We start from the raw sequence: 13,400 nt of genomic DNA, 5'->3' as shown, positions 1-13,400 counted from the left end.
TTCCGGCATCGACTCTCCGACGCGGCACATTGAGCCCCTCCCCCGGCCCGGAAGCGCCCCGCGCGCTGTGCAACCGCGCCGGTAGATTTGGCCTAACCAGGCTGCCGTCGGCCAATAGGGCGGTTGTGCGGCCTGTGGCTCGCCCGCCCGCCGTCCCCGGCCCGGCCCGGCCCGGCTCGGCTCGGCTCTTCATCCCCGCGGGCCGATGGCCGCCTTCCGGCGCTGGAAGGAGCAGCGCCTGGCCCGGCCGGATGAGAGCAGGAAGGGCAGCGTGGACGAGGCCATCGCGGGGCTAGTGCAGCTCCTCAACGGGCAGGAGCGATTCTGCACCACCAGCTCCTGCGCCGGCCGCCTCCTGCTCGCGCAGGCCCCCGCCCCAGTGAGTCCGGCTACCCGCCCCCGAACCTCTCCCCCGGGGCCGCACCGCAGACCCCGGCACGCCCCTGGGGCCGCCTCCCGCACAAGCCCGCGTGGGGCGAGTGGCTCCCCGGCAGCGGTCTGAGGAAAGGGGGGTGTCATGGTGGGGAGACAGCACCGAGCGCGCCTCCGCGACCCCGCTCTGGAGCCAAGACACCGCCCCCCCCAACCCCCCTTTGAAGCGCCGGCGCTGTCAGTGCTGCTAAGCAGGTTCCGCGCTGCATCTCCTCGGACCCCCCCCCCCCCCCCGCACCTGGGCAGCGCTGGGATTTCCTCCTGGCGCCTACTGTTCTCTAGCTGGGACTCCCGTGAGGTCACAGGGCCAGGAGCCCACCCCATAGTAAACCCCGCACACATACCACAAGGCAATGATGAGCTGCCAAAATCTTAACAACCAGTTCCCTCCTCACCCCACAAGGGTGTCGTGGACCACCCCCACCCGCCGGGGACTCCTGCCCCATCCAACCCCCTGCGTTCCTTGATGCCCCCCACCCTGACCCCTGACCCATCCGCCCCTGTCACCTGACTGCCCCCAGAACTGGGCAGGAGGGTCTCGTGGGCCACTGTAGCGGGTGCCCACCCTGCCCGTAAGAGCCAGAGGCACCTGCCAGGGGGCGAGGTGGGGAGTCCTGGCATTGCTTACCTGGAGCAGCTCCCAGGAAGCATCCAGCAGGTCCCTCTGGCTCCTAGGGGCAGGGGAGCAGCCGCTCCCCACACTGATCGCATCAAACGTGGCGCCTTAGGCACTGACTCCATGGGTGCTCCGGGCCTGGAGCACCCACAGGGAAAATTTGGTGGGTGCAGAGCACCCACCAGCAGCTCACCTCCTCTCTGCCTCTTCCCCTGAACAGACCACGCCGCTCTGTTTCTCCGCCCCCCTCCCCTGGCTTCCCGCAAATCAGCTGTTCACGCAGAAAGCCTGAGGGCTGAGAAGCAGACGGCAGCTTCGCGCTCAGGCCCAGGGAGGCGAAGGTGAGCTGGAGCAGGGAGCAGTTCCCCTGCGCCACCCCCCCCTCCAGGTTACCTTCTGCGGTGCGGGTGGCCCTCCTTGTGCCCCCCACCCCAGCTCACCTCCACCTTCCTGGGCTTGAGCACGAAGCCGCCGCTTGCTTCTCAGTCCTCCCAGGATTCCTGCGCGAACAGCTGATTCGCGGGAAGCCGGGGGTGGGGGGGGTGAGGTGTGGAGAAGCAGAGCGGGGCGGCACGTTCAGGGGAGGAGGCGGAGCGGAGGTGAGCTGTGGCGGGGAGCTGCTGGTGGGTGCTCTGCACCCATCAAATTTTCCCCATGGGTGCTCCAGCCCCCGAGCACCCATGGAGTCGGTGCCTAAGGCATCACTTTTGACCGATTGTTAAATTTAGAGGGACAACCGGTTCTAAAAGGGCTTCTAAATTTAACAACTGGTTCTAGCGACCCAGTGCGAACCGGCTTCAGCTCACCACTGCCCCAGGGTCAAGTGCCCCCGTGCAGGAGGCATGGCCCTTACAACCCACAAGTGGCATGAGGCTTGTGGCCGTCCTGGCCCAGGTTAGCCCTAGTTACATGCATGGCTGCTATAATCTTTTCTGTTCTGCAGATATGTGGAGATGTTATATCATGTCCCACCCCACCTTTGTCTCTTGTCCAGCTTATGAATAGTTTGGGGAATACTACAGTTAAAGTTATTGGTGTTTATAGCAAAATCAACATGGTGTTTATAGCAGCACTAGAGTAGAAGATAATTTTACTGAAAGTATGTGATCCAGTTCTTCCTCCACCTTATGCTGTAGGAAGACTTGGCATCAGTCCTTGCTCAGTTTCATATGATGATCTCTTTTTCATTGTTGTTGTCTATGTGATGTAAACTAAGAGCACAGAACACTAAGGTATACAAAAGTAAGTAGAATTGAGACAGCACCAGCATCTGATATTTGAATCACATGATCTGTCTAGGTTTTTAATCTGGCAACAAACCATCATTTTGAGATCTGAGCAACACCAAAAATACAGTGTAGTCAGAGTGTTCCTCCCAGAGGACAGAGTTTTAAATTGGCAGTTCTATCCAGATCCTAATATTCTTTAGCCATTGCCAAGCCACTGATAGTTAAGTCTTGACACACTGATTTATAGTAATGATAATTACAACCAATCTCCTTTAACAAATTATACTACATGACTTTTCATGAACTTAATTTTCATCCTGAACTCTCCACAAATTTATCAAAACCACAAGTTTTATATGCTAAGTGCTGATCAGATTATACAGGAGAACATGCTAGTTTCTTATTTTAAATGTTAGAGATGTAGAATTTTAAGATCCCTTAATACACCAGTGCAGCACACCTACAGTTTTGTCGTGGTGTACATCAGTACAAATATCCTAACTGTAAACAGGTCCTCAGATTAGTTGTCTCCAAAACGTAAATACATTTTAATAGAGAATATTCCCAGGGTAAGGTAGTACGGGGAAAGCATATATGACTGCATTTTGTTGCTTCCAATCATGAGATTCATGTTTAGATACATCTAAGTGGATTTTTCGTATTAATAAGTGCGACACCACAAAAGTTCTTTCAAAGAACTTAGAATCATAGAATATCAGGGTTGGAAGGGACCTCAGGAGGTCATCTAGTCCAACCCCCTGCTCAAAGCAGGACCGATCCCCGACTAAATCATCCCAGCCAGGGCTTTGTCAAGCCTGACCTTAAAAACTTCTAGGGAAGGAGATTCCATCACCTCCCTAGGTAACGCATTCCAGTGTTTCCAGTGTTTAGTGTCCTTGTGGTTTTTTTCTGCAAATACTAGATCACATTGCTATAGCTGAATGTGTGTGAAATCAGAACACTTCTCCACTAATTTTCGGGATTAAATTAAACTACCTGCTTAGCTACTGTTATCTAGGTGTTGTAAATCCTACCTAGATTTGATAGTTAAAAAAAAAAATGCATGAAAGTTACATAAATAAATAACATTAAGATTGTTGATATAGTTACGGTTACTGATCAGAGAATATTTCTGTACATCCTTGTGTCCCAAGCCAAGAACGCAAAGGACATTTGTTTTTATAACTGCAGTGCTATTTTAATACTTTGTTTTTCATTAGGGTTTCAATGGCTATGAGGTACAGAAGAAAAACTGTTCTTGGCTCATGGTAACGCATCAACTCTGTGCAAAAGAGGATGTGGTAAGATGTCAATAATGTACAATGTTTATGCATTAATACTTACCCTCTCCTCATCCCAACCCTCCAAAAAACACAATTTCAAATAGCAACTAGAAAATAATTGACATTTTTCCTTCATATTACTAGAATGAATATGTTCATTTAAGAGCACAGTTTTGTTATTAGGATAAAATTCTGTCTACATTAGCTGGCGAAACTGTTAGCACCTTTCTAGCAAGAGCATGGTTTAAGTCAGTAATGTGGCTACCTTGCTCAGTGTAAACAGGGCTAGGGTCAAAATTTGTCTCTTTCTTAAAATAATGAACGAGAGTACAATGTCAGCAGGTTATAAAATCCACCACTTTCAGTGGTTTTTAGTTAGACGTTTTGCATGGCTTGCACAAGACCAGCATTTTGTGCTGATTCTACATCAGATTTTTTTTTTCTCCTAAAATATTAATTTAGTGCTTGTGAAGCCCTTTTCTTATCCATAGAATAAGTACAGTCAAGTTTCTGGCAAGTGTGCCTCAATTCTGTATTGACGGATCACTTCTTTGGTAAGAATGTATTTTTGCATCCATGACCATTTATTTAATTCTGGCTGTCTCCACTGAGGCAAGCAACACAGATGTCAGCTGTAGAGTGACTGATGTAGACACCTCCAATAGAAAATAGTCTGACACCGTAAACTCACTTTCCATAGACCAGACAGTCTTCAGATGGTAATGTCTTTGTCACTAGCAGTTTAAATTGAATTAATGGTAGTAATGAAACAAAACTTCCTTCTAATAGAAACAGAGGAATTGCCAGACTGAATCATACCTAAGGTATGTTTACTCAGTATTCTATCTCAGATAGTGGCCAGCATCAGATGCTACAGGAAGGTGCAAGAACCTCACAGTATGCAGATGCAAGATAATCTGCCTCCTGCATTAGGTTTTATCCTGGTTTCTAATAGTTAGAGATTGTCTGAAGCATGAACTTTAATGTCCCTTACAATTTATCATTAATTATAACTGGATATTCATGTTATCCATATAATAATCTTGTTACCCTTCCTAATCCTTGCAAAAGTTAAATATTCTGAGCTGTGGATATTCTGTCATGCATGATTGATTATCCGGGGGAGCAGATAAGGAAGCAAACACAAATGGACCTCTGTCCTCTTCATTAAAAGACACGCATGCTTCCTGAAAAAGCATATTTGTTATTTTGTATGCAGCAGAAACTCCATTATGATTTAATTTTATCAACTTTCAGTTGAAGATTGAAACAGCCATGTCTTACAACTACAAATCTGAACTAATGCAAAAAGACAATGGCTCTCTTATGGAGCTTTTTTTAATTAAAATTATATCCTAAAAAAATGTTTTGAAACCTAAAATCAAATCACTTTAAGAAACTGTTGAACAGTTTGAATATTTATGAACTACTTTGTGCTTCCAAAACTGCCTTTTGCTCTCTAAATGCTCCTCTTTACATTGTACCCCATAAAATGAAACTAGTTATTCTGTAAAAAAAATAAACTGTAAAGACTGCATAACAGTAATATACATACATTTAAACTTTAAAAGCCCCTCTATCTTATTTTTTCTTAGTTTACTTGATATCACCTTCATAGAAATCTTAGCAGCCTCTGATTTGCCATATACTAGGAGTAGGGTCTGAGCTACTAGAGTGTTGCCATTGGCTTTTGCTAGTGGGTACCTTCTCAATTTTTGTATTGACATCTAGTTGGTAGATACGGTAAAAATGTTCATGCATCCATTAAAGGTGTGAGAAATCTTTACCTGACTACTTCTTAAATTGTTATATTTGCATAGAATACAAACATAAAGTGTGGAAAATTGGGCTGGAAGTCAGGACTCCTGGATTTTGTGCTGAGTTTTCAGCAAGCAAGCTACTTAACCCCATTGTGCCTCGATGTGTATCTACCACTTTAAAATGGGAATAGGAAATTTGAGGAGTAATTAATTTTTATAGCTATCTTTAAGATCCTTTGAGGAAAGGTGTGGGGTTTTTTCTTCATAAAACATCCCTTCACAAAAGATTTCTGGGCCTTATTCAACAAGAAGAAAACAATTAAAATGTAATTAAATAGTAAAATTTTAAAATTGCGCAAAGTATTATATAACAATGTCAAAGTGGTGTACAGTTTTTCCTAATGGACTCTGAAAGTAAACCTGCATTGATTTGTCAACCCTATTCTTTGAAGAATATACAGAGGAATATTAGTAGTTATATTCCTCATTTATAAGACTGCTGTTTGAGGGGAGAGTGTTCGAACTAAGATACGCAACTTCAGCTACGCTATTCGCATAGCTGAAGTCGAAGTATCTTAGTTCAACTTACCTGGCTGTCCTCATGGCGGCGAGTCGACCATGGTGGCTCCCCTGTCGACTCCGCTTACTCCTCCTGCCTAGGTGGAGTACGGGCGTCCATTCGGGGATCGTTTTATTGCGTCTAGAGGAGATATGATAAATCAGTGCCCGATAGATTGCTCACACCTGCCGGATCGGCGGGTAGTGAAGACGTACCCTTAGAATGAAGTTTCTTGAAGCAGGGATTGTGTAGTGTTCTATGAGACAGTGAGCACACTGTCCATGGTCATTAAATCAACACATGGCAAAACTTTTCTATGTAATTCTTTATTAAACATTACTGTATTTGAAATAAGGGAATTTCTTTCTTTGTCACTTGCATACCTTATCAGTGATAGTAATTCTTTATTAATTAGTTACAGCAGTTATGCTTTCACTGTTTACTGACTAAGGGTCTTATCCAGCTCCCACTGGGGGTTTTGCCATTGACTCTATTGGGAGCAGGGCTGGGCCTCAGACTTTGTAGGCTTAATAGGAAATTACTTTCAGTATTTTCTTATTAAATTCTGAGTCTTTTACAGGAAATTGGTGGTCTACAAGCAATAAGGTAAAATCCTTTGGTCACAATTATTTAATTTAGTGAGCATTTCAGTGCAACAGGCAATGTAAGTCACTGCAGCCTTGGGGCATACTAGCATACACAGACCATTTCAGTCAGTATGACTTTCTTGCCCGTTTACTGTCACTGAAAAAACTGTCCTTAGAGTGTCTGCTAAATTACTTAGCCTTGTCAGTGAAACCCTTTAAAAAAGTATACCCACCAACGTCGCTTCATCTGATCACAGTCAATATTAAATTCTGTTGTAATACTTGTCTCTGAGACAAGTCTGTCTACCTTGGCTTCCTAATACATTGAACACGAGTCAACTGTGCTGAAGCAGCCTATTGTTTATATAACTCAGGTGGGTAGAACAGAATTTCCAGACACTGAAAAATCCATACATAAGCCCAGTAAGACTGCTGTGCCCATTTGAAGCCCTGTGGAAACCAGTGGGGCTCATGCAGGCACAGCAGGTAACCTGTATGCGACATAATGCAGGATCGGGGCCAATGGCATCTGGTTTTTAAGAATTCTTGAGTATCCCCAGTTCCCATTGGCTCCACTAGTAGCAGTGGGTGCTTAGCACATCTAAAAATGAGGTCATTTATTTAGGGGACTAACATTAGGCACCTATATTTGTAAGATTTATACCTTAATAGCAAGGATAGTTACAGAAAGAGAATGCTACACAAGAACATTTAAATCTTGTTCAATATTCTAAAGGGGAAGATAGGGTTCTCAGCAGTTTTATTTTACACCACTATTACTGGTATCTTAAACTAATAACATAAGAATGGCCCTGCTGGGTCAGACCAAAGGTCCATCTAGCCCAGAATCCTGTCTTCCAGCAGTGGCCCGTGCCAGATGCCCCAGAAGGAATGAACAGAACAGGTAATCATCAAGTGATCTATCCCCTGTCACTCATTCCCAGCTTCTGGCAAACAGAGGCTAGGGACACCATTCCTGCCCATCCTGGCTAATAGCCATTGATGGACCTATCCTCCATAAATTTATCTCGTTCTTTTTTGAATCCTGTTATGGTCTTGGCCTTCACAACATCCTCCGTCAAGGAATTCCACAGGTTGATCGTGCGCTGTGTGAAGAAATACTTCTTTTTATTTGTTTTAAACCTGCTGCCTATTAATTTCATTTGGTGACCCCTAGTTTTTGTGTTATGAGAAGTAGTAAACAACACTTCCTTATCTACTTTCTCTACACCAGTCATGATTTTATAGACCTCAATTATATCTCCCCTTAGCCGTCTCTTTTCCAAGCTGAAAAGTCCCAGTCTTATTAATCTCTCCTCATATGGAAGCCATTCTATACCCCTAATAATTTTTTGTTGCCCTTTTCTGAACCTTTTCCAATTCCATTCTGTCTTTTTTGAGATGGGGTGACCACATCTGCACACAGTATTCAAGATGTGGGCGTACCATGGATTTATATATTGGCAACATGATATTTTTTGTCCTATGATCTATCCCTTTCTTAATTATTCCCAGCATTCTGTTCGCTTTTTTGGCTGCCGCTGCACATTGAGTGGATGTTTTCAGATAATCGTTGAAATTTTCACAGTTCTCAATTTTAAAAAAGGATTAAAGAAATATTTTCAATTCAGAGGAATCACTGGGCTAGGATGCTAGCCAAAAAAAAATTAAGCATGGTGCAGCAGCTCAATTTTTTCCCCTAAATATAAGTATAGCAAATTGGTAGCTACTAGTATTTTCATTAAAGATGCTCATGGGATTTGGGGGAGGCAAGTCAATTAGATATAAGAACACTCGATAAGAACAAAAAAGTTAGAACATTATATAGTAGTAGACTATGGTGTAAACTGCAATGAGTCATGTAACTGTTTCAGTGCAGCCTTTATAAACTAAAACCAATAATCTCACTCCTTACGTTTATTTTACATAAACATAGCATACAATAATAAATCATAACTGTGTACTATGCCGTGTCCGCAGGTTCCGCTGATCGCGGCTCTCACTGGCTGCGGTTCGCCGCTGCAGGCCAATGGGGGCTGCGGGAAGCGGCGTGGGTCGAGGGACGTACCGGCCACCACTTCCTGCAGCCCCCATTGGCCTGCAGCAGCGAACCGTGGCCACTGGGAGCCGTGATCGGCCGAACCTGCGGACGGGCAGGTAAACAAACCGGCCCGGCCCATCAGAGGCTTTCCCTGAACAAGTGGCCCAAGTTTGGGAAACACTGTTTTGAGTATTAAAGCTATATAACTGTTTGTTACCTATTTTTTGCCCTTGGTGTGCCTTATGAGTTTAACTTCAGTTTATAAATCCTTTTATTTTATCTTATTTTAACATCATCATATAAGTAGTATAATGAGTAATTTTTGAAACATAGATTAAAATAAGGTCAAGTAGTTCAGGCCACAAGTTCAACCTATTTTACCTTTTTAAGAGGAATGTACTTCAATATCAGCATGTCCCTGATCATATCCAATCATGTAAGAAATCAAAAACAAACTATAACTGAGCAGTAGTAATATTTTGTGCTCTCGAGGTTCCTCTGCTGACTGCAGTAAAACAGTACTCTCTATGCTGTGCTGACATCATTGGGGTTTTTTATGTCCAAAATAATCAAACAGGGAAGCAAATAATTTTTTTTTTAAAAGTCTAGGTCCAGTAGAGATTCATGGCAAGAGAATCAGTTTAATACTTACAAATCAGCAGAGATCCTGAACATTATGAGCAATGGGAAATTTAAAGCAATTAAATAATAACAAACATGATTGTTTGAGCCAAATCATTCCTGGTGTTTTTAAACATTTCATAAACTAGCTATTTTATTATGAAATGTTAATAGTAACAGTTCACCTTTGTAGTATTAATATATTAATGTTCATTGCATTTTCCAGATGACAGCGTTGCAGAAAGCCACTGGTGACGCTGTATTCAAATTTGAACCATTCATTCTTCATGTGCAGTGTCAAGAGTTGCAGGATGCACAGCTTCTGGTAAAATTAGATCAACAATGTTGTATTGTTTTGTTTACATTTGTTGCTGCATAAGTAAAAATGTTGGCACCTGAATATCTTAACACTCAGAAATAGTCTCAGGAGCAATGTATGTTTAATAACTGAGGTAGTAAAAGTATGTTGATGGAGAAAATAAGGATTAAGATTCTTTCTGCAGATTTTGCTGTGCTTTCTAGAAAATAAAGTCACTTAAATGCACTTCAGTCTTCTAGCTGAGGCAGATTGGCTTGAGAGAGCCTGAATTATCTGTGTTGCTTTCCCTGGCCCATGGCACTGTTCTTTAGAAATTAGTTCACTACAGACTGGGACCATTTGCTCCCAGACCTCAGCTAAGTGGATAATGCTGTGCCTTCTCTGCCTTTCAAAAGGGGCTTTGTAGGCCGTCACAGGATCATTTTGTTCCTCATCTTCACCCTGCCTTGGTTCATATAGAGAAGGAAATCTTTTCTTTCTACAAACTTTGCTGAGTTCTGCAGAATCTACATCTAAGAACATATCCATCCCACGATTGTCTTCTTTGACTAGCAGCTATTTAAACTGGAAAAATATAGTGCCAAAAGAGGTATGAACTTCCCCCTTTGTCTTGATGGAATGGGTCAGGACTGAAACCACCATCTGTCTTTGTCACTGAAATTTAATTTAAAAGTATTTTGTTACAGTATTAGCATCTGATCCTGTAAACACTTACTAGTGATTGTGGCTCTTAATGCAGTCAGTTGGGACTATGCCCTTTAAGCTTTTGCAAAATTGGGACCTTAACTTGCAATATAATCCACAGTAAGCTTTCAGTCTGACAAAATATGTATGAACTGCTATTTAAAATGTTTTTGTTTCACAGCACTCGGTGGCTATAGATTCTGGATTCAGGAACTCTGGTATTACAGTTGGCAGAAGAGGTAAAATTATGATGGTATGCACTATTTTTCTACTCTGCTATAGAATTTAGCAATTATTCATTAACATGAGCACATTTTTAAGTATGTGGGAGATTTGAATAATAATTTTTAAATGACACTTTCCTGACATGGCATATCACTCTGCTCACAAAGAAATACAACCAGATCTTTTCAGGTGGTTTTCCTGTAATGAATGCACCTACTTTTTAGAGCTGGTATCTCCTAATGTAATTCAAATGAATACATCTATGTGTACCTCTAGGCTGTCCGGAGTACTCATTGCTTAGAAGTGCCATTAAGTCACATGGGGCAGTTGATGGTCGCTGAAGAATATGTTGACTTTCTGGTACAGATAGCTAATCGGAAGATGGAAGAAAACATGAAGAGGATTGACAGGTTTGTTAGATTCTATGCATCCTGTGTCACTACATCTAAATCCAGAGAAGTGTAAACTTTTTCTGCTAAACAGTAGACCAGGAAGATTAGCCTAAAAAATAATAGTAAAACAGATTGAAAATCTGACCTCAGAGGGTTTGGGGTTTTTTAAATTATGGATGACCCTAGAGGATCATTTAACCATATATAAACAACAGTATCAGGTAGTGGAGAGTAGATTTGTTACAGAGCTTTTAAAAAAGTCCATACAGGACTTCCAATTGTTGCTCCAGATATATGGCATGAATAGTACATTGAGTTCCAGTCTCACAGTATTAACTTCCACTGCTGCATCTTCATGTGGGGTTTGTGTTTGATTAGATTTTAGCATGTTTAAGGACAGGAGATTCACCTTTTGATGAAGCCTGGAATATCTCATTTTAATCTACCGGAATTTACACATAATTTCCTGAGTATTCAGATTAGAATTCACCCTTTAACGTTGCTGTACAAAGTTCAGTCTACGGTTCCCAAACGGTGGTCTGTGGAACACTTGCTGGTGACTAGTTACACAGTACTGGCTTTTCTACTCATTTCCAGTTATGAGAAACAGAACAGAGAGGGTGGGCAGAAGAAATAAAGAGCAAAAGGATACAGGACAAAACACTTAATTGCACCAAGGACAGTTAAACGTATATAGATATTTTCTTAATATTTTTCTGAATTAATTGCTGTAGTTGCCACAGGGATGTTAAAGTACTTGCAAATAGGAGTGGTGATGGTGCATCTGATTATGAATAGGATTGACCATTAGACACTATTAAGATGTGATGCAAAACTGTAAAAGTATTTGAGATCATCTGTTGTGTAGTTTTAGCAGTATGAATGGGACTTTCATTATACATAGGGCATAACTGTCAATTAGATTCCTAGAAGGTCAGAGATTAGAGAACTGACAGAGCATGCACAGAACATATGTGCTGGTATCCCTGAGTCCCCCTCACAATACCGATCTGCCTTTGGATTTCATTAAAATTATATGAAAAAGGTCTGCCTTTGGATTTCATTAAAATTATATGAAACGTTATACACGACATTTTGTGTTGCCAAAGTGTTAATGTTCTGTTTGCAGAACTTAAGCAAACGTATTTGCTCCTTTCCAGGTTTTACAAGTGCCTACAGTTAGCTTTGAAAACTGAACTCAGCATGAGTAACTCACCTCATGAGATGATACAGAAGACTCATTCTGTGTACACTCACAGAAGAAAAAGAAAACAAAATAAAGAGCCTGGCTTGTGCACCTCTTCAGAGAATAAGGAAGAGTCAAAAACAGAAGATGACCCAGAAACCAATCTCAGTTTTTTTTTCTGAAATCTATTGATACAGGATACCTATTTTCTAATATAGGTGTAGTTAACACAGATTGCTAGCTTTAATGATACTTCTCTTGTACTGCTCTTTATAAGAGCTATTTACACTGCTGTGCTCAAGGAAGTTATGCTGTCGTGAAAGTTTACACTGGAGACAGTGTTCACTTAACCAAGCATTTCAGTGTAACAGAATTATGAAATGTCCTTTAATTTGCATAAAAACACCACACAAGCAGGGAGAACAGAAGCACATGGACTTCTTAAAAATTATGAAATATTTATTAACAGTGGACAGAACAGCTAACAGTTTTAATGTGTACATAGGTATACCTCAAACCGTGTTTGATACGTCTCTATAATAAAAGATTGATTTACTGTATGTATTTTCCTTATTTAAATACCAAACACAAGACTAAGTCTATGCATTTGAAAACACGACCTCTACTAAAGTGTTTGGTTTTTGTACTTCCCTCTTCACTTCCTATTGATATAAGTACTCTCCTGGAGGTTTCTTCTTGGAGCAAAAGCTTTTGTATATTACTAAAATCAATCCAGTAGCACCAGAGATTAATTTAATCCATTGGAGCAGATTTAGTGCTGGGGGCAGCAAAGCAGGATGCTATCAGGGAGTCTTGCAGTTCATGATCTGCATTTGCCTTGGCACAAGTTAAAGCAATCTGGGGGCTGCTGTAATAGACAATAATGAACTTTCTGAGTTATATGTAGGCTATTAACATATACTTAATGTTTAAATAAAACTATAGAGATTCTTGGGCTACTACAATTCACATGCTTATACGTTTGACCACGGGGGGAAAAAGTAGTGGTTTGTTTTTCACGAAGCTATAGTGAATTAGTTGATAATTGAAGAAACAATGAATTCTGAGTTATTTCTTCTGTTATGAAACTTATTCAGTGGGTTCTAACTACCATGTCAGGAGAGCTGTGCTAAGGAAATGGTTTATTTTGGGGATAGTAGTGCTCTGATAGTAGTGCTCTAGTAAAGGAGTTCTCGTTTCCGTTACATGAATCTGGGTCTTCAGGGAATTTTAATTCTACTGGAAAAGTGTGCTTCTAACTGAAATTTGTTATATGAGTGATCGGTCTGGGGGGAAATGTAGGGGATCTTTTAATAGATTTAAAAATAAGTCTGTTGGGGTGTGTTTCCAGTATCAGGAATGCCAAGAAAAATAGCTATGGGCCTTTGTATCTATGTTTGTGCTTCTCTAACTAAACTTTACTCAGCTCCACAGCTGTGCATTATATAAACCCAATGACCAGTCAC

General features: G+C 41.8%; 1 protein-coding gene across 1 annotated transcript; it reads left to right on the top strand.

The window, feature by feature from the left end:
• Positions 1–20: 20 nt before the first annotated feature.
• TYW3 (tRNA-yW synthesizing protein 3 homolog) lies at positions 21–12,494 on the top strand. Its single transcript, XM_037907126.2, has 7 exons — positions 21–145; positions 185–379; positions 3,498–3,578; positions 9,355–9,453; positions 10,313–10,384; positions 10,633–10,766; positions 11,909–12,494. Exons 2-7 carry the CDS (start codon positions 206–208, stop codon positions 12,114–12,116), a joined length of 768 nt encoding a protein of 255 aa, XP_037763054.1. The 5' UTR covers positions 21–145; positions 185–205; the 3' UTR covers positions 12,117–12,494.
• The last annotated feature ends 906 nt before the right edge of the window (positions 12,495–13,400 follow it).

Source organism: Chelonia mydas, chromosome 8 (genome assembly GCF_015237465.2).
Source record: "Chelonia mydas isolate rCheMyd1 chromosome 8, rCheMyd1.pri.v2, whole genome shotgun sequence".
Classification (NCBI taxonomy): Eukaryota; Metazoa; Chordata; order Testudines; family Cheloniidae; genus Chelonia; species Chelonia mydas.
This window is presented reverse-complemented; position numbering and strand designations above follow the sequence as displayed.